Here is a 20,658-nt window from a genome sequence, read left to right on the forward strand (position 1 = left end):
TATATAAATATATTGGCTAGAAAACATAAGGCTCAGTATTCTGTTTCATGCTGTAAAGTTCCTGTTGTTTTTGACAGTAAGAAAAGATCAATATGCAGAATTATTCTTACCATCAAGACATTGGAACCCTAATGAACACCATTATAAGGCCATTATCTATACCAAGAAAAAACAAGCTGCAGACCCAAAAATGAGTATAAATACAAGGAACTTTATTAATAGAAACCATAATAGGAGACACATACATCTAAAAACATTTTAAAAGGCTCCCAAGTGAGCCTAAAAACATCACTGGGGAAGGGGACATGACCCCCCAACCCCTACCCTGCCCTGATATCAATATAGAAATATAGCTAATGCTCCAAAGTGGTATGTGCAAAATAACAGAAAGTCATCAGATAAATATATATATAATGCAAATCAGGCAATAATACAAAATAAGTGCAAAAAGAGGCAAACCACAGGGAGAGCAAAGCCCCACGCGTTCCATCACTCCCTGGTGACTTCCTCAGGGACCATTATAAGGCAACTGAATCCATGAGGCTATGTCTCCACATGGTTTTTTTTCTGGCATTTTTATTTTTTAAACTGTCACTGTAGTTTTTGAGCCAAAGTCAGAAGTGGATCCTGTAGGAAGGAGAAGTATAAGTCCTTCCTTTATATTTCCCATTTCTTTTGTATCCACTTCTGCCTTTGGCTCAAGAACTGCAGTGGCAGCTTTCCAAGAAAATGTCAGAAAAAACCTGCGTGGAAACCTATAGCCTAATACCTGTTATGGAAGCCATGATAGAAATGGCAAACATAGAAGAAAGATCTCCCCATAACAAATTGAAATGGGCCTCCTATTATAGCTTCTGATTTCGCTCCCCAGGACAAAAGGTCTGGTGTTTATTTTCCCTTGCTTTCCGCGACCCTTTGGTCAATACCTCCCTCCATTAAAGTGCTGAAAATGCAGATTCCTGGATTCCCATATTCTTACCAATAAAAAAAGGAATAGGCCCAACCAGGATAGAGCCCTCTCTCTCCAAGGGTCCCATAGCGGGCGCATGGTCTGACAGTCTTGTACATATACCCATGCATGATAGTATGAACAGAGCCTAAGATGAATTTTCTAAACAGACAGCTACACAAATGAAACAAACTACAGTAAACTAATTTAATCATCAGTATTGGCAAAACCAATCTCTTATGCCACTATCCAGACATTATTGTTCTTGACCACTGTTAAATCAAGCATGTGTTATTGTTTTTTGTGTGGTAGCGGTGCAGCTCTATGCTACATCACTAGATATATGTGTGTTGGTACCAGAACATACTCATTTTAATTAGTTTATTAATAATAATTCCTGACAGCCTTGATGTAATCTTTTCCTTGGCACTAATGGACTATTATTTTCTATGATTACACTAACGTCAAGAATGCCTCGTTCCCGGCAGTAGTTTTTTATACATTAGTCACTTTATTTAATTAGTGTTTGAGAGTACACTTCTTACAAATTATACCAACAAATCGTAAAAGGTCAACTACCCAGCTAACCATTAAAAAAAAAAAAACTTGAATATTTTAAATGTTGGCATTATAAGGCAGTGATCTTATTGACTTGGTGCTTTAATGAACATTTTAATCAAATAAATAGCACTAAGTATTTGACAAAGGCTCTGACATTACCTTATGCAATATCAATTCACTGCACTTGCCTGTTTATATAAGCAGTTTAGATTGGGACATTTTTTTAAGAACATTCTGATAATGTATTTATTTTCTCCTTTTTTTATTTAATAAATAACAGGAAGGTTATATTCTATAATATATATGTACAGACACAATGTACATATGTACAGTAAATACAGACACTTGTGCAAACAAGCCTTAGATTTTGCATGGGGGGGGGATTTATCAAGTTTCTGCATTATTATATATAGAGAGAGAGAGAATTAAAAAAAAACAATGGCATGTGTTATTTATTCTTTGGGTCAATACAATTAAAATTATACCCCTAATAACATACTTTTCTATTACTGCTGCGCTTAAAAAAAATCACCAACTTTTTAACCAATTTAGTGCGTTTAAAATCCCCCTATTTTGAAGACCTATAACTTTTTCATTTTTCCGTATAAGAGGCGTTATGAGGGCTCATTTTTTGTGCCGTGATCTTTACTTTTTATTGATACCATATTTGCTTATATAAAACTTTTAATAAATTTTTTATAAATTTTTTGGGGAATAAAATGTTATAAAAAAGCAGCTATTTTGGACTTTTTTTTTTTTTACGTTCACGCCGTTCACCGTACGGTATCATTAACATTTTATTTTAATAGTTCAGATATTTATGCACGCGGCAATACCAAATATGTATATAAAATATTTTTTTTAACACTTTTTGGGGGTGAAATGGGGAAAATGGGACAATTTAACTTTTTATTGGGGGAGGGGGTTTTTCAATTTTTTTTTTACTATTTATAGCAATCAGTCAATTGCTAATCCTGTTTAGTGCTATGTATAGGAAACAGCACTGATCAGGGTTATGGGTCATCTTCTGCTCTAGTCTGCGGGAAGGCAGATCAGAGCAGAAGACTCCGGGAAGACAGCGGAGGCAGGTGTTGGGACCTCCGGCTGCTGTGCTGGATGATCGAATCACCGCGTCAGCGCTGCGGGCGATCCAATCATCCATTTTAGTGTCCGCAATGCTGCAGATGCTGTGATCTGTATTGATCACGGCATTAGAGGGGTTAATGGCGGACATCCGCGGGATCGCGGGTGTCCGCCATTACCGGCGGGTCCCTGGGTGCGATCAACAGCCGGGACCTGCTGCGCATGATCCGGGCATCGCTCCGCAGTTATGCTTAGGACGTAAATGTACGTCCTGGTGCATTAAGTACCACGTCACCAGGACGTACATTTACATCCTTCGTCGTTAAGGGGTTAAAGGCGCTAGCTAAGCGGGTACAAATAGAGTTTATACATTTATCATCTGCATAAAAATAAAATAAATAAAATAAATAAAGTATACTCCACTCCTTAACTGTGTTTTTCATTGTGCTCTTTTTCAGCAAGATCATTTTTGCAAATTAACCTAGTTTATGTCTGTAATTACATTAAATTACATTAAATTTAATGATTTGTGTGTATTCTATTGAGCTGCCAACACGCTAGAAAATAAGCCTCAAATACACTTAAAACATAATTGCAAATAAAAGAAAAAAACATGTGCAAAATACATATTTCAGAAGCATTTATGCCTTTACGTACTTTCATGCTTCTATTTTAGCTCACGTGAACATACTCTGACATGTTGCAGCCAGATGTGTATTTTGGGGGCAGTTGCCTTTTTGTCAAAATGCAGCATGCTGTAAGCGTTTAAGGCATTCTTTTCCCTAGGCTCTTCATTGTAGAAAAAAAAAGCTTTACAGGTATTTTACATGCGTTTTTAACACCACATAAAGCATACAACTACCTAACATTTGGCATGTGTCTCCCTAGAGGAACTAACATAGGTAAATAATTGACATTAAAACATCTGACTCTGTTTGCTTAACCCTTGATACATTACTATCAATTCTAATTGTTGACCTCTTTTGATGGCTTATTCTAAATCCCAGCATTGTAAACAACATTGGTTCATGCTCACATAAAGACATCTATGGTCTTCGAAAAATTGCAGTATGTTTCTTTGCTTTTTTTTACACCCTAAATTCCTGTTTGTTCTTTTCCCTTAACCCCGTAGAGATGTAGCAAATTTTTTTCCCGCTTTTTTCTCTTTTCCTTAAGCTATAACTTAGGCAAAGCAGTATGAGAGCATATTTATATACATATATTTAGTAGGACAAGCTGTTCTTTTTATTTGACACCTTTAATTTGACCAAATAATATATTGTTAAACAAAGAAATAATATTTGTGGGATGAAAAGGAAAACAAAAACGCAATTCTGCCATCTAAAGTTTATTGAGATCATCATAGTATAGAAAAAAAAATACAATATGAAGAAGCATTGAAAAAAATAAAGAAAAACAGCACATGATAACCAAACCAAGGGAGGGTCTCAATATGAAGCAGTATTTGATACAAATAGAGAACAACCGAAGCACAAAAATGACTTTTTGATTGCTTTTAATTCAATACTTTTTGAAATGTGAGGTGACCAAAAAATATAAATTCATTGCTTTTTTTAAATAATTTTTAAAAACATGTTTTACTATACTTTTCACTTCACCAAGGGGGCTTAAATATACAATTGCTTGATTGGGTCTACAGAAAACTTCCATACTTGTGTATTGCAGTGTTCTGTCATCTTCCTCAGTTAGGGTCTAATAAAATCATGGACGTCTTCACTAGGTTAGGCCCCCTTCACATATATCAGTTCTCCGGCAGGGTTTCTCTCCAGCATGCACTGGAGGGAAACTGATTGTGAACAGTCCCATTCAATTGAATAGGATCAGTTCTACCATCATCCGGCGTCTCAATTTGGACAATGGTTGGACATGCAGGACTGGCACTGGTAGGGGAATGCATCTTGTTGTGATACCCCGTCCAGCATTCAGCAATAATAGACGCCGGATGCTAAACAGATGATGACAAGTGAAGCACATTGGGGGACATTTAAAAAAATCATAAATTTGTGACCACTGCAAAGGTAAGGCTGCTTGTAACTTTTTTTTTACCCACAAAAGTCGCACAAAAAAGTGCTTAGGCACACATAGACTTTTTGTGCGCCCAGAGTAAGCAAAAAAAAAAAAAGCCTCTAAATACCTTAATAAATGTCGCCACTGTCATCAGTTGTACCATCCGTTGTGTTGATTTTGAGGCTGGGTTTGCGCCGGACCTTACCAAATGCCAACCTAATGACACCCTGGAATTACATAATGTGGGCTTTCCTCTTAACTGCAGTATATAATGGGTTAAATGGCTAGGATTTGGAGTTATCTCCAATTCTGTCATCCACCACTTGCTGATGTATGGTGGATGTTGCAAAAGGTTTAATGAACCTGCCAGCTCTACAGACCTGGCTATTTTAGTAAATACTTCTATTCTTTGTAAAATAATTATACAAGAGCACCTTTTCTTAGAACTGTTCAATTCTTCTCCATTATTCTGGAGGAAAATGTATGAATAAATGACCAACTCAGTGTTACTTTTGGTCAAAGGGGCTGTGTCCATAAAGAGTCTGTTACTGCCAGTACTGCTTAGATAGTGTCAGACTGTGTAGACGCACTTCCATATACTAGTAACACCTAGCTCTCAATATAGTCTAAACATTCCAGGAGGAATAACAGGAAAGATGCTCTATACTGGTTATATTATGTGTAATAAAAAGTATTTAATATAAAAGACAAGTCAAGAGAACTGACGGGTCTGATTTAAAGTTTGCATCACTTTAGAGATCTAAAAAACCAAAGTGACTGGAATATTCATGATGGATTTCTATACAGTTCCCCCACCAGCATGAGGTATGAGGTTTTCATTAGAGGTCATTTTACAAAGGCTCTAATAAATCACACCATGGTGAAAAGGTGAGCACGTGCATAGGTTGGTATCGAACAGCTCATCATGTTCATATAGATGAGAAAGCCCAAGAAAAGCTTATCAACTGGAGTGTCAATATTCATGATGGAAATGTAATATAGATGTAGCTTAACCTTTCTCTGTATAGCAGGATGCATTTCCTGACAGGTTGCAGAGCTAAAATGCCAGAGTACAATTCGCTGCCACGGGATCATCTTTTGAATTAAATTCCATTGGTTAGCTGGAGAGCTATATTACGTGACATTTGCTGAAACCAGATTTTAAACATTCCATTAGTTAAGTGTTAGCTGAGCTGATAGGAAGGCCACATTGATGAATAGTGCTATAAATTGTCTCCCTGGAAACATAGGGACTATCTCGCAAAACTCAGCTGCAACACTAATAAACCATAAGGAAATAAAACTCAAGATAAGTATCATAAAAATATTTAAACTTATGTTTTTTATTTCCATTCATTAGACATTATGATGAAGCAGTTTTTTTTCAGTTGAGGAAATTTCTATTTTTTCTATAGTACTGTATTCTTACAGTATTCTAAGTAGAACAGTCTAGGTATAGATACAAAATAATCCATTTTTTATATCAGGGATCTTAGATTTGTGGATTTCCAGGCCACATGTGAACTGAAATTCATGCATTTTATATACTCCTGCACTTCTTTTATACCTAAAGAGGTTATCCCAAGATGCAAAGTTATCGCCTATCTGGCATAACTCAAAAAAGGAGTCTTCCAAGAATAAATACTGAGTGATGGCAATGTATGATTGATGGGTGTCTGGCCACAAGTAAACCCCATAAGATGATTATTGCTAATTGAGACATCGGCTCTGTTCATATGTGAGGCTGTGCGCTTGGGCAAAGAGAATGATAAATTCACTGACACTCCTGGGGGCAGGGTTTAGGGATCAATGCAAACTATAACTGGTCCCAAAAGCTATCCCTTCATACTTGGATGATCCGCCATAACACCAGCCCCCTTAGCTAGCTAAGTGCAGGGGCATAAAGGATAGTCAGAGGAAACAGGTCGACAGCACAGGGCAAAAGGGTACAAAATCAGAATCTAAGAGTTAGAACAAGCAATGGGTCAAACCTAGAGGTTGCATAATAAAATAATATCAAATATAGGCAACATCAGAAAACAGATACAAGAGGTCAAACCAGGAGAGGAACATAGTGCAGAACTAGTATGCAAGGGATGGTCAGATCACAAGCAAAGGTCAGGATACACAATTCAGGTCACAGGAGATACAAGCAACAGCTGTCAAGTTTAAATATCCCACCCTCAGAAGGTGTGAACACCAGCACTAAAGCTGATTGGCCGGCAGGGCTGTTAATAGTACCACACTGACACACAGCTCTGCAACAAGCAGACCTGGTCATCATAGAGACCCAGGTATGTACCCAGCGGCGTCCTTCAGTGATGCAAGAACAAGGACGGATACGTTTATGACATTCCCTTCTTTAAATATTAAATGTTAATCCCCGGCTTATTGAACATGTTAAACAATGCCACAATAGTGAGCCTACTGTTTTACAGTTTGCAGGTTTAAAATTGGTTGCTGTCCCATATAATGGAGGAGATAGACAAAAATTATTGTTGCAATGTGAGGCAAGATTGATAATGCATAGGACCGTTAGGACTAAATGATAAGACAGATATGCCTTTTTTTTTTTTAAATGCATATGTATAGATTTTCTGTATTATGTAAGTGGGACTCTCCCATGTTCTTTTTATTTCTGCTTAGAAAACACAATAAGTTACAGTTTTTGCACTTGGCATATTATTTAGAAGTTCCCTTTTTTTTATAACTATCTTATCCATATCTCTCCGATGGTAATATAATAGAAGATTGGGTTATCAAATTACATTTTTGCCCTCCTCTTCTTTCACCTTTGTCATTTATGCCAGGCTCCATAAATGTTGTCGCTGAGTGCACAGGTTCCGGTCTCCTTGGAGAAGGCATCATCGGCTGCTATGCAACCCGGTCATGTGTTCAGCACTTCAGTGACGCCGGCATAGCTGACCCAGTAACGGAGTTTCTCCGCCCTGGATGGGGGTGTTAGCTCTCACGTGAGTCGGATCATGTGACATCTGAGGAAGCGGCTGTACAAGGATTGCCCGGGATCCTAGGGAAGAAAAGGGACCTGCGCAGAAGAAACACAATGGACCGGCATGCAATTATGAATCAAGGTAGTTTAGAAGGTGGATACTTAAGGAGAGGTATGGTGGTAGATAGTTAGAGCCAGACGATGCGCTGAGTAGCGTGAAACACGTTTCGCTCCTTCCTGCACTCGCTTCTATGTACCCCGTTCTAACTGAATTAAAGCACATCAAAGATGACTGGTGAGTGCGACCTTGTTCTTTTCTTGCAGATTTAATTTACAAATCTGATTAACTTTCCGGAGCCAGTAGATATAAAAAAAAAGTTTTTTTTCTGGAATACCCCTTTAAATCTGGGTGGCAGAGTTGTAAGTTACCCTGTGACTTAACCGATTCTTTTCATGAAGTTGGACAGACTTGGCTGCCAGGGACCCAGGCTGTGTCTGCAGAACAATGAGATGGAGTAGAAGGCCAGTAAGCCATAAACTATTACAGATGCTCTGGGAGGGTACAGCATGGTAATCTAGCCATACAGGACCAGGAGGGCTTGTCAGGATGGAAAAAAAAAACTAAAGCTAAAATAACCAGGGACAGTCTAGACAGTCTATAGGTCCAAGTTTTGGAAGGGTCTTGCATATGTGAAAATTAGGAGCCAAGGGGTTACTAGTTAAACATACCCAAAATGGAACCCAATAGGAGAATAAGGAGACAAGAGGCTTTCTGGGTACACAATCCAACAGAATCAATAGCCGGAAAATCCAAGCACACAGTAGAATGCAGTAAAAAAAGGAAACTAAATTCACAGCCACCTGCCAAAGGCAAGAGACTGGTTTACAGATGAAGTCAATATCATCTTAATCCCTGGTACATTAATATATTGTACTGCATTCCTGAAGTTGGGATAAGTTATCTGTATGCGTTACACACACCTAAGTTTAATATAAATCCTCAATTATTGGCCTTATCTTGACGCCTGTTGTATTAGGATATCTGATCACAACATATTGATGTGTAGTGTTAACACACACAATATTTTATATGCAAGTTATGGAATATTCAGAAAAAGTTATTGATCATATAAGTTATTTTAAAAGTGAAGAAGTTATTTTAGCACTATTGTAAAATTCCACTTCTATATTAAAATAAATTAGTATTAAAAAAATATATTTTAGTAATACATTTATCATTTTGCAGATTTGTAGAATTTATATTATTATCCTTATTCAATCTATTACTCAGCATAGGACCTGTCTGTGATAGAGGAAACAGCCCCTGATCAGGAAATGCACCTTTATCTTCATGTAAGTTTCTATGACAGAAGTGTTTTTCCTACGTTACTAGTACTGGATTAGTAAGGGGTAAAGCCAGATAATTGACTATCTGCAACTATTCTCTCATGCGGCAACCAATGGCCACACAAATTTGCCGGTAAAACCACAGTTAAACCTTAAATAAAATGATGTAACCATTGGCCACTGCATGTAGGTATGGTTTAGGGACATATAAAGCAGCAAGTAAACAATTATTCTTGAAGCTGATGTGTTAGAAGCAGGAAAAATAGACAAATGCAAAGTAATATTAACAAGAGCCAGAGTGTGATAATAGGCGACTGGGTCCGAGCGTCTCTAAAACAGCAGAAGGAACATTTATCATTGGAGGTAGAGGTTTTGTTTTTTTTTGCTTAGTTTGGACACATTGTTGCAGGTGCGCCTAAACATAGATTAATGCGAGAATTCTTAAAGACTGGAGGTTAGGCAATTTGGTGTAAATACGTTGATTGATTTAGGAATTGCACAAATTTATCACATGCGACTTTTGCACCAAAAAGTTGCAAACCCTTTAAAAACACTGCAAGTATACACCAGCCCTCACTTGGCTTACAAAACTGCCTTTAGAGAGCATTTTAAGAAAGTCGCACATTATTCGTGCAACGGGGTAAAAATCTCAGAAAAGTCACAGAAAGCAAAGGAAAGCAAAATCAAAGTAAAAAAAAAAAAAAGCTTCACAACACACTTTCAAAAGACACACAATAATAAATGCCCCTTTAGGTCTTTTGTTGTGTCCCCAGTTTACAGTGGCTACCTACCAAAAGTTGTCCAAGAAAGGACAAGCAGTGAAGCACCAAGTGGGTGAGGGGAGCCCAACTGTTACGCCGAGCGCTCCGGGTCCCCGCTCCTCCCCGGAGCGCTCGCTTCACTCTCCCCGCAGCAGCGCTCCGGTCACGTCCTCTGACCCGGGGCGCTGCGATTCCGCTGCCAGCCGGGATGCGATCCGCGATGCGGGTAGCGCCCGCTCGCGATGCGCACCCCGGCTCCCCTACCTGACTCGCTCTCCGTCTGTTCTGTCCCGGCGCGCGCGGCCCCGCTCCCTAGGGCGCGCGCGCGCCGGGTCTCTGCGATTTAAAGGGCCACTGCGCCGCTGATTGGCGCAGTGGTTCCAATTAGTATATTCACCTGTGCACTTCCCTATATCACCTCACTTCCCCTGCACTCCCTTGCCGGATCTTGTTGCCTTAGTGCCAGTGAAAGCGTTCCTTGTGTGTTCCTTGCCTGTGTTTCCAGACCTTCTGCCGTTGCCCCTGACTACGATCCTTGCTGCCTGCCCCGACCTTCTGCTACGTCCGACCTTGCTTTTGCCTACTCCCTTGTACCGCGCCTATCTTCAGCAGCCAGAGAGGTGAGCCGTTGCTAGTGGATACGACCTGGTCACTACCGCCGCAGCAAGACCATCCCGCTTTGCGGCGGGCTCTGGTGAAAACCAGTAGTGGCTTAGAACCGGTCCACTAGCACGGTCCACGCCAATCCCTCTCTGGCACAGAGGATCCACTACCTGCCAGCCGGCATCGTGACAGTAGATCCGGCCATGGATCCCGCTGAAGTTCCTCTGCCAGTTGTCGCTGACCTCACCACGGTGGTCGCCCAGCAGTCACAACAGATAGCGCAACAAGGCCAACAGCTGTCTCAACTGTCCGTTATGCTACAACAGTTACTACCACAGCTTCAGCAGTCATCTCCTCCGCCAGCTCCTGCACCTCCTCCGCAGCGAGTGGCCGCTCCTGGGATACGCTTATCCTTGCCGGATAAATTTGATGGGGACTCTAAGTTTTGCCGTGGCTTTCTTTCCCAATGTTCCCTGCATCTGGAGATGATGTCGGACCTGTTTCCCACTGAAAGGTCTAAGGTGGCTTTCGTAGTCAGCCTTCTGTCCGGAAAAGCCCTGTCATGGGCCACACCGCTCTGGGACCGCAATGACCCCGTCACTGCCTCTGTACACTCCTTCTTCTCGGAAATCCGAGGTGTCTTTGAGGAACCTGCCCGAGCCTCTTCTGCTGAGACTGCCCTGTTGAACCTGGTCCAGGGTAATTCTTCCGTTGGCGAGTATGCCGTACAATTCCGTACTCTTGCTTCAGAATTGTCCTGGAATAATGAGGCCCTCTGCGCGACCTTCAAAAAAGGCCTATCCAGCAACATTAAAGATGTTCTGGCCGCACGAGAAATTCCTGCTAATCTACATGAACTTATTCACCTAGCCACTCGCATTGACATGCGTTTTTCCGAAAGGCGTCAGGAACTCCGCCAAGATATGGACTCTGTTCGCACGAGGCGTTTCTCCTCCTCGGCTCCTCTCTCCTCTGGTCCCCTGCAATCTGTTCCTGTGCCTCCCGCCGTGGAGGCTATGCAGGTCGACCGGTCTCGCCTGACACCTCAAGAGAGGACACGACGCCGTATGGAGAACCTCTGCCTGTACTGTGCTAGTACCGAACACTTCCTGAGAGATTGTCCTATCCGTCCTCCCCGCCTGGAAAGACGTACGCTGACTCCGCACAAAAGTGAGACAGTCCTTGATGTCTACTCTGCTTCTCCACGTCTTACTGTGCCTGTGCGGATGTCTGCCTCTGCCTTCTCCTTCTCTACAGTGGCCTTCTTGGACTCTGGATCTGCAGGAAATTTTATTTTGGCCTCTCTCGTCAACAGGTTCAACATCCCGGTGACCAGTCTCGCCAGACCCCTCTACATCAATTGTGTAAATAATGAAAGATTGGACTGTACCATACGTTTCCGCACGGAGCCCCTTCTTATGAGCATCGGATCTCATCATGAGAGGATTGAACTTTTGGTCCTCCCCAATTGCACCTCGGAAATTCTCCTTGGACTTCCCTGGCTTCAACTTCATTCCCCTACCCTGGATTGGTCCACTGGGGAGATCAAGAGTTGGGGGTCCTCTTGTTCCAAGAACTGTCTAAAACCGGTTCCCAGTAACCCTTGCCGTAACTCTGTGGTTCCTCCAGTAACCGGTCTCCCTAAGGCCTATATGGACTTCGCGGATGTTTTCTGCAAAAAACAAGCTGAGACTCTACCTCCTCACAGGCCTTATGATTGCCCTATCGACCTCCTCCCGGGTACTACTCCACCCCGGGGCAGAATTTATCCTCTCTCTGCCCCAGAGACTCTTGCCATGTCCGAATACGTCCAGGAGAATCTAAAAAAGGGCTTTATCCGTAAATCCTCCTCTCCTGCCGGAGCCGGATTTTTCTTTGTGTCCAAAAAAGATGGCTCCTTACGTCCTTGCATTGACTACCGCGGTCTTAATAAAATCACGGTTAAGAACCGCTACCCCTTACCCCTCATCTCTGAACTCTTTGATCGCCTCCAAGGTGCCCACATCTTCACTAAATTGGACTTAAGAGGCGCCTATAACCTCATTCGCATCAGAGAGGGGGACGAGTGGAAAACGGCATTTAACACCAGAGATGGACACTTTGAGTATCTGGTCATGCCCTTTGGACTGTGCAACGCCCCTGCCGTCTTCCAAGACTTTGTCAATGAAATTTTTCGTGATCTGTTATACTCCTGTGTTGTTGTATATCTGGACGATATCCTAATTTTTTCTGCCAATCTAGAAGAACACCGCCAGCATGTCCGTATGGTTCTTCAGAGACTTCGTGACAACCAACTCTATGCCAAAATTGAGAAATGTCTGTTTGAATGCCAATCTCTTCCTTTTCTAGGATATTTGGTCTCTGGCCAGGGACTACAGATGGATCCAGACAAACTCTCTGCCGTCTTAGATTGGCCACGCCCCTCCGGACTCCGTGCTATCCAACGCTTTTTGGGGTTCGCCAATTATTACAGGCAATTTATTCCACATTTTTCTACCATTGTGGCTCCTATCGTGGCTTTAACCAAAAAAAATGCTGATCCCAAGTCCTGGCCTCCTCAAGCAGAAGACGCCTTTAAACGACTCAAGTCTGCCTTTTCTTCGGCTCCCGTCCTCTCCAGACCTGACCCTTCCAAACCCTTCCTATTGGAGGTTGATGCCTCCTCAGTGGGAGCTGGAGCTGTTCTTCTACAAAAAAATTCTTCCGGGCATGCTGTCACTTGTGGTTTTTTCTCTAGGACCTTCTCTCCAGCGGAGAGGAACTACTCCATCGGGGATCGAGAGCTCCTAGCCATTAAATTAGCACTTGAGGAATGGAGGCATCTGCTGGAGGGATCAAGTTCTCCTGTTATTATCTACACCGACCACAAGAACCTCTCCTACCTCCAGTCTGCCCAACGGCTGAATCCTCGCCAGGCCCGGTGGTCTCTGTTCTTTGCCCGATTTAATTTTGAGATTCACTTTCGTCCTGCCGATAAGAACATTAGGGCCGATGCTCTCTCTCGTTCCTCGGATGCCTCAGAAGTTGAACTCTCTCCGCAACACATCATTCCACCTGACTGCCTGATCTCCACTTCTCCTGCCTCCATCAGGCAGACTCCTCCAGGAAAGACCTTTGTTTCTCCTCGCCAACGCCTCGGAATCCTCAAATGGGGTCACTCCTCCCATCTCGCAGGTCATGCGGGTATCAAGAAATCTGTGCAACTCATCTCCCGCTTCTATTGGTGGCCGACTCTGGAGACGGATGTTGTGGACTTTGTGCGAGCCTGCACTATCTGTGCCCGGGATAAGACTCCTCGCCAGAAGCCCGCTGGTTTTCTTCATCCTCTGCCTGTCCCCGAACAGCCTTGGTCTCTGATTGGTATGGATTTTATTACTGATTTACCCCCTTCCCGTGGCAACACTGTTATTTGGGTGGTCGTTGATCGATTCTCCAAAATGGCACATTTCATCCCTCTTCCTGGTCTTCCTTCTGCGCCTCAGTTGGCTAAACAATTTTTTGTACACATTTTTCGTCTTCACGGGTTGCCTACCCAGATTGTCTCGGATAGAGGCGTCCAATTCGTGTCTAAATTCTGGAGGGCTCTCTGTAAACAACTCAAGATTAAATTAAATTTTTCTTCTGCATATCATCCCCAGTCCAATGGACAAGTAGAAAGGATTAACCAGATCTTGGGTGATTATTTGCGACATTTTGTTTCCTCCCGCCAGGATGACTGGGCAGATCTCCTCCCATGGGCCGAATTCTCGTATAACTTCAGGGTCTCTGAGTCTTCCTCCAAATCCCCATTTTTCGTGGTGTACGGCCGTCACCCTCTTCCCCCCCTCCCTACTCCCTTGCCCTCTGGTCTGCCCGCTGTGGATGAAATTTCTCGTGACCTTTCCATCATATGGAGAGAGACCCAAAATTCTCTCTTACAGGCTTCATCACGCATGAAGAAGTTCGCGGATAAGAAAAGAAGAGCTCCCCCCGTTTTTTCCCCTGGAGACAAGGTATGGCTCTCCGCTAAATATGTCCGCTTCCGTGTCCCTAGCTACAAGTTGGGACCACGCTATCTTGGTCCTTTCAAAATTTTGTGTCAAATTAATCCTGTCTCTTATAAACTTCTTCTTCCTCCCTCTCTTCGTATCCCTAATGCCTTTCACGTCTCTCTTCTCAAACCACTCATCCTCAACCGTTTTTCTCCCAAATCTGTTCCTCCCACTCCTGTTTCCGGCTCCTCGGACATTTTCTCGGTCAAAGAAATTTTAGCTGCCAAAAAGGTCAGAGGGAAAAATTTTTTTTTAGTGGACTGGGAGGGTTGTGGTCCTGAAGAGAGATCCTGGGAACCTGAGGACAACATCCTAGACAAAAGTCTGCTCCTCAGGTTCTCAGGCTCTAAGAAGAGGGGGAGACCCAAGGGGGGGGGTACTGTTACGCCGAGCGCTCCGGGTCCCCGCTCCTCCCCGGAGCGCTCGCTTCACTCTCCCCGCAGCAGCGCTCCGGTCACGTCCTCTGACCCGGGGCGCTGCGATTCCGCTGCCAGCCGGGATGCGATCCGCGATGCGGGTAGCGCCCGCTCGCGATGCGCACCCCGGCTCCCCTACCTGACTCGCTCTCCGTCTGTTCTGTCCCGGCGCGCGCGGCCCCGCTCCCTAGGGCGCGCGCGCGCCGGGTCTCTGCGATTTAAAGGGCCACTGCGCCGCTGATTGGCGCAGTGGTTCCAATTAGTATATTCACCTGTGCACTTCCCTATATCACCTCACTTCCCCTGCACTCCCTTGCCGGATCTTGTTGCCTTAGTGCCAGTGAAAGCGTTCCTTGTGTGTTCCTTGCCTGTGTTTCCAGACCTTCTGCCGTTGCCCCTGACTACGATCCTTGCTGCCTGCCCCGACCTTCTGCTACGTCCGACCTTGCTTTTGCCTACTCCCTTGTACCGCGCCTATCTTCAGCAGCCAGAGAGGTGAGCCGTTGCTAGTGGATACGACCTGGTCACTACCGCCGCAGCAAGACCATCCCGCTTTGCGGCGGGCTCTGGTGAAAACCAGTAGTGGCTTAGAACCGGTCCACTAGCACGGTCCACGCCAATCCCTCTCTGGCACAGAGGATCCACTACCTGCCAGCCGGCATCGTGACACCAACGCTTTATGATGATGGTAGTTTCAGTGTTATGGCTGATCGTTTTATTTCAAAAGCAAGAAGTAGGAAAAGAATCGCACTCACCACATAGCATGTCCCAGGGTATTCAGGTGTTTATTCCATAGAACATATTAGCAGCAAAAAACAGGAACATTTCCATAGAGCGGGGAGTAAGAGCAGCCGCTCTTGAGACGCAGGGGCACACAGGAGGGTGGCGACTAGTTTTGCGTCATCTGGCCAGAAGAAGCGTCAGATGACACGAAACTAGTCGCCACCATCCTGTGTGACCCTGCGTCTCGAGAGCGGCTGCTCTCACTCCCCGCTCTATGGAAATGTTCCTGTTTTTTGCTGCTACTATGTTTTATGGAATAAACACCTGAATACCCTGGGACATGCTATGTGGTGAGTGCGATTCTTTTCCTACTTCTTGCCTTTGAAGTTTACTTGCTACACATGCACTTTTCCTAAAGCTGCACAACCATTGTCTCCCTAACAGCAGCATTTGATAATACGGCAGTTCATTAATCCAGACATCTATAAGAGACTGTCTTACACTTGCTCTAGCAGTGCCTGATAGCTAATCTCTTTTGCTGTTTCGCTGATCATTTTATGTCTGCTATGCAAGAATGTTGTTACTTCTTTGAATGAAATTTGACAAACGCCCCTCTGTCAGTCACATTCCTTTGTTTCATCAAACTTTGTCACAAGAATTACTGTTTGTTATTCAGGCATACCAAATTTAGTCTCACAGACTCATATGCTCATTTATCATTGCTGACACCGTATTCCTCAAGCCTAAAAAGCATACTCAGCTAGCACCGATGCGATCCATCTTTAGTCTCATTTCTCTTATCCATATTTCTTCTTTTCCATATTCCTTCTCACACATAAAGGCCCAGACTGCTGACAATAATGTATTTTACTTAGTTATTGACTGATTTGATAAATTGGCACCTGATTGCTGTCAAACATCAAATTCTTATCTTTTATTTTATCAGTACTTAAGACATAAAATTGAGTACTGTAAATCTCAGACGCATACGAAACTAAGATTTACTTTACCCAAAAAAGCTGGTAAAATGTTCCAGTTGATTTGGAGGCGTTGGCGATGTTATGGATTGTTCATCTCCCGAGGCTTGGGGGGGGGGGGGGGGGGGGGGGAGGGGGAGAGGGGGAGGCTTTGAAGAAAAAAACTAAATTAATATATGTATATGTTTTTAGGGTGCCTATATTGAGGTGCTGTATCACTCGGGATCATGGAATGAAGTATTGTATTTGTTCTATTGTATGTTCCTCTTGTATATCAATGTAAATTCCTTTTTTGTATAAATAAAAAATAAATAAAAGATTTACATTATATTTAAAGTGTACATATATCTTACAGTGTCCCTGTCATTAAAGGGACACTGTCTCATCTCACAATTATCTCCATACAGTTGCACTAGATGGCTGCACAGACTTATTCTAGGACCATCTAGTAGAGCTGGATGGCAATTACTATGAGCCAAAGAGTGAAGCGCGCTCCCGTATCCTTTTTCCCACTTGTTCTAATGATCTACTGAACTTAAAGGGATATTCCGGCCAAAGACATCTTATCACGCCCTGTCCCATAGACATGAATAGAGGGGTGTGGCATTATGTCACTAGGGGGTGTGGCATGACATCATGTTTCCAGTCCCAGAAACACAGAGGTTTCTGAGACTAAAGCAGCAGCCCCACATAGAATGTGAGTGTTGCACGAAAATTGCGGGGGCGCCAGCAGCGGGCCCCCCGGGATCAGACATCTTATCCCCTATACTTTGGATAATGGATAAGTTGTCTTTGGCCGGAATACCCCTTTAATCCTAGAACCATATGTGCCTCGTAGAGAACCCCTGGAGGGGCTGAGCCTGTAAAGGTATAAGTGAAAAGCTGACTTGGAGTTGAGGGGAGAGGAGAAATTCCTCCCCTTCAAAGTAAGTATATTTCAGCGCACTTAAGGGAGATAGTAAAGGGAACAAATACTATGGTGGTGGTCACTCTCTGTTATTCTTCTGAAGGTCTGTACAGTTGGGTGGGTGGCATGTAAGTACCACTCACAAATAATAAGTGTAAGTGGTTGATTCAGTGTGCAGATGTGCTCAATTTCTTTGAGTTTTTGCTATAACCTTTTTTCGGAGTTAGTGCCTCAAGTCGGCGCAGAGCATGGTAGTGGCTGGCTGCAGCGTGGCCTGGGTTTAAGGACCAAAGAGGTGATGTTTTTTCTTGAGTAAAGCGTCATTAAAATGTGTGAAGACTTCTTCCCAGAAGGACATAGAAAAATTGTTCATCAATGAACAATAGTGTAACCATACATTGAGTCTGGAGGGCATCTTGGAATAGCTTTTGAGTATTACCATAGCCATGCTATGCCATAGCTCTTCAGTCCTTTGGATTTTAAAACTCTACAACGTGCATTGCTTAAACTGTGGTATAAAACATTAATATCAATACAGCGTTACCTCACATTACTATCAAGTTCTTCCATCACAGTCAGTAGGCATGGAGGGCTGGGAGGTTATTGCCCTGCTGATCAAGCTTGCCCTATAAAGATACATGTAAAAAACATAGAAATTAGTTGACTGCACATAATGGCATAAATAAAAATATCATCATCATTATTTATATAGCATCAACATAGTCTACAGCCCTTTACAATTCCGAGGATACATGTACAGACAAAATCAGACATTACAGACTTACAAGCTAATAAACAATTCAACCAATTCCGGAAGGCTGCTCAGAATAACTTACAATCTATGAGGTAATAGTGGTGACACAACATGTAAAAGTGTTTTGTACATATTTAATGCACAGGATTTTAAGCTGCAGATTTTAATGTAAACTAGAGGACTGAACACAGCTTCCTATCTGCAGCTTTAAATCCTGCGCATCCGATATATGCAGGATACTGTACGTGTAAATACACACTTAACCCCTTAAGGATGCAGGGGTTCCTGTACGCCCTTAGTCCGCTCCCTTTCTATAACGGGGGCCACAGTGTGGCTCCACATCCTAGTAGGTCGGGCCCGGCACCTAGCAACGGCCGGGACTTGTGGATAATAGCACACGGCACTGATTGTGGTGCCGTGCGCCATTAACCCTTTAGATGTGGCGTTCAAAGGTAATCGCCGCATCTAAAGTGAAACTAAACTGCTCCCGGCTAGCTCAGTGGGCTGTTTTGGACCACCGTGGTGAAATTGTGGCATCCTGAACAGCTGAAGGACATGAGGAGGGTCCCCTTACCTATCCGATCGACGAATGACTGCTCAGTGCCTGAAATTCAGGCATGAGCAGTCAAGCGGCAGAATCCTATGGGATAACAAAGATCAATGTAAAAGATCACTGTATGCAGTGTTATAGCCCCCTATGGGGACTATAACATTGCAAAAAAAAGTTAATAAGGATCATTTATCCCCTTCCCTAATAAAAGTTTGAAAACAGTGTAAATAAAAATAAAGATATGTGGTATCGCCGCATGCGGAAATGTCCGAATTATAAAAATATATCATTAATTAAACCACACAATGGAGTACGCGCAAAAAAACTTCCAAAGTTCAAAATAGCTTATTATTGGTCACTTTTTATATTATGAAAAAAAGAAAAAAGTTATAGGGGTCAGAAGATGACAAATTTAAAAGTATAAATTTTCCTGCATGTAGTTATGATTTTTTCCAGAAGTACGACAAAATCAAACCTATATAAGTAGGGTATCATTTTAATTGTATGGACCTACAGAATAAAGATAAGATGTCATTTTTACCGAAAAATTTACTGTGTAGAAACAGAAGCCCCCAAAAGTAAAAAAATAGCGTTTTTTTTTTCTTCAATTTTTTCGCACAATGATTTTTTTTAAATGACTGATGTAATTACAAATTAGAATTGGTGGCGCAAAAAATAAGCCATTTTTAGGTGCAAAATTGAAAGGGTTATGATTTCTAAAAGGTAAGGAGGAAAAAACGAAAGTGCAAAAACGGAGAAATGCTTAGTACTTAAGGGGTTAAAATAAAAATTCTCATTCCTAAAAAGATGTAAGATTAGAACACATTTTCAGTTATGTTAGAATTAATCTGATTGCCTGGAGAATTGGAATCCAGAAAATAAAAAATTCTATAGACCAACAAATAGATGACTACAGACTGCATGAGTAACAGTTTTTTTTTTAACTTTATTGTAATCCCATAAATGCTCCATAATTGGAGTAGATTTAAAAGCAATGTTTGTGCTTACAAAACCTAAGCTTCTGTCAGTTATAAATATGTAAAGTATTTACACTGAAAGGTAAATGTTCTGGTTTATACAAGTTTCCATTTCATGTCTATAGCAAGCTTAGCCACCCATCTACCTTTACACAGATGTCTGTTATACTAGGCCAGGGAATCTGTATCCATGGTATGTGTACCCTGTGTGCGCTGGTATCTCACTCAACCAGCCTGCAGGCGATCATACATTTCTTAGCACTGGACATCTTTTTTCATGTGATTTTTCCTGGCTCCCATTGGAGACACTGGGCCTCATTTACTAAGCTGAAACTGACCAGTTTTTGTCTGGTTATTTTGGAGCAGAGTGTCTGAGACATGTCTGCACCAGTGTGCGCCTGGAAAATCCGACAAACCCGACATTGCACTGTGAAAAGCCAAAAAAAAGGGCGTGATCTGTTGCAAAGGGGGCGTAGACTGCCTGAAAAGGGTCGTGTTTTCACAACCCGACCGATTTACTATTGAATTCACAGAAAATCCTGTGCGTAAATGGGTGGAAATATCGACCTAGAAAAAGCAGGGCAGAAAATGTTCCCAACTTTTCCCAATAGTAAATAGAGAGGAATCCTGGAAGTCTAAAAAAAACTTTTCCCACTAGTAAAAACCTGACACTCTTAGTAAATGAGGCCCACTGTGAGCAATATGGCACATTACATCATATCCTATGGTCATGCCTGCTTCTTCTGACGTTTTGGAGAGTAGAAGCCCTTTTAATCGAATCCCCCCCCCCCTTCTGTTACAGTAACTCCTCGACTAGCATTATTAATAGTAGGCATTCCTGATGTTTATCCTAATTATAGGTCCTTGCTTTGTAAAATACTGGTTATGGTGAAGTTAATGATTACACACCATTGGAAAGCCCCAGTTTCTCCAGCAAGTTATTCTTTTAGGATCTGCTGTACTATCTTTACACTTGTATGCTTTAATAAACTTTTTAATATTTTTGGACTACTTCCTTATGATCCAGATCATCTTTTTTCA

The 20,658-nt window shown here is 42.5% G+C and overlaps 1 protein-coding gene across 3 annotated transcripts in view; it reads right to left on the reverse strand.

Moving 5' to 3' along the window:
• Positions 1-20,658, reverse strand: part of HTR4 (5-hydroxytryptamine receptor 4) — a 511,510-nt gene that overhangs the window by 278,785 nt on the left and 212,067 nt on the right. For all 3 annotated transcript variants that reach the window (XM_056574737.1, XM_056574738.1, XM_056574739.1), the window contains exon 2: positions 17,881-17,962. In XM_056574737.1, the coding sequence (XP_056430712.1) occupies positions 17,881-17,906 (26 nt within the window). In that variant the 5' untranslated portion in view covers positions 17,907-17,962. The remainder of the gene's footprint in view (positions 1-17,880; positions 17,963-20,658) is intronic.

This window comes from Hyla sarda, chromosome 4 (assembly GCF_029499605.1).
Source record: "Hyla sarda isolate aHylSar1 chromosome 4, aHylSar1.hap1, whole genome shotgun sequence".
NCBI lineage: Eukaryota > Metazoa > Chordata > Amphibia > Anura > Hylidae > Hyla > Hyla sarda.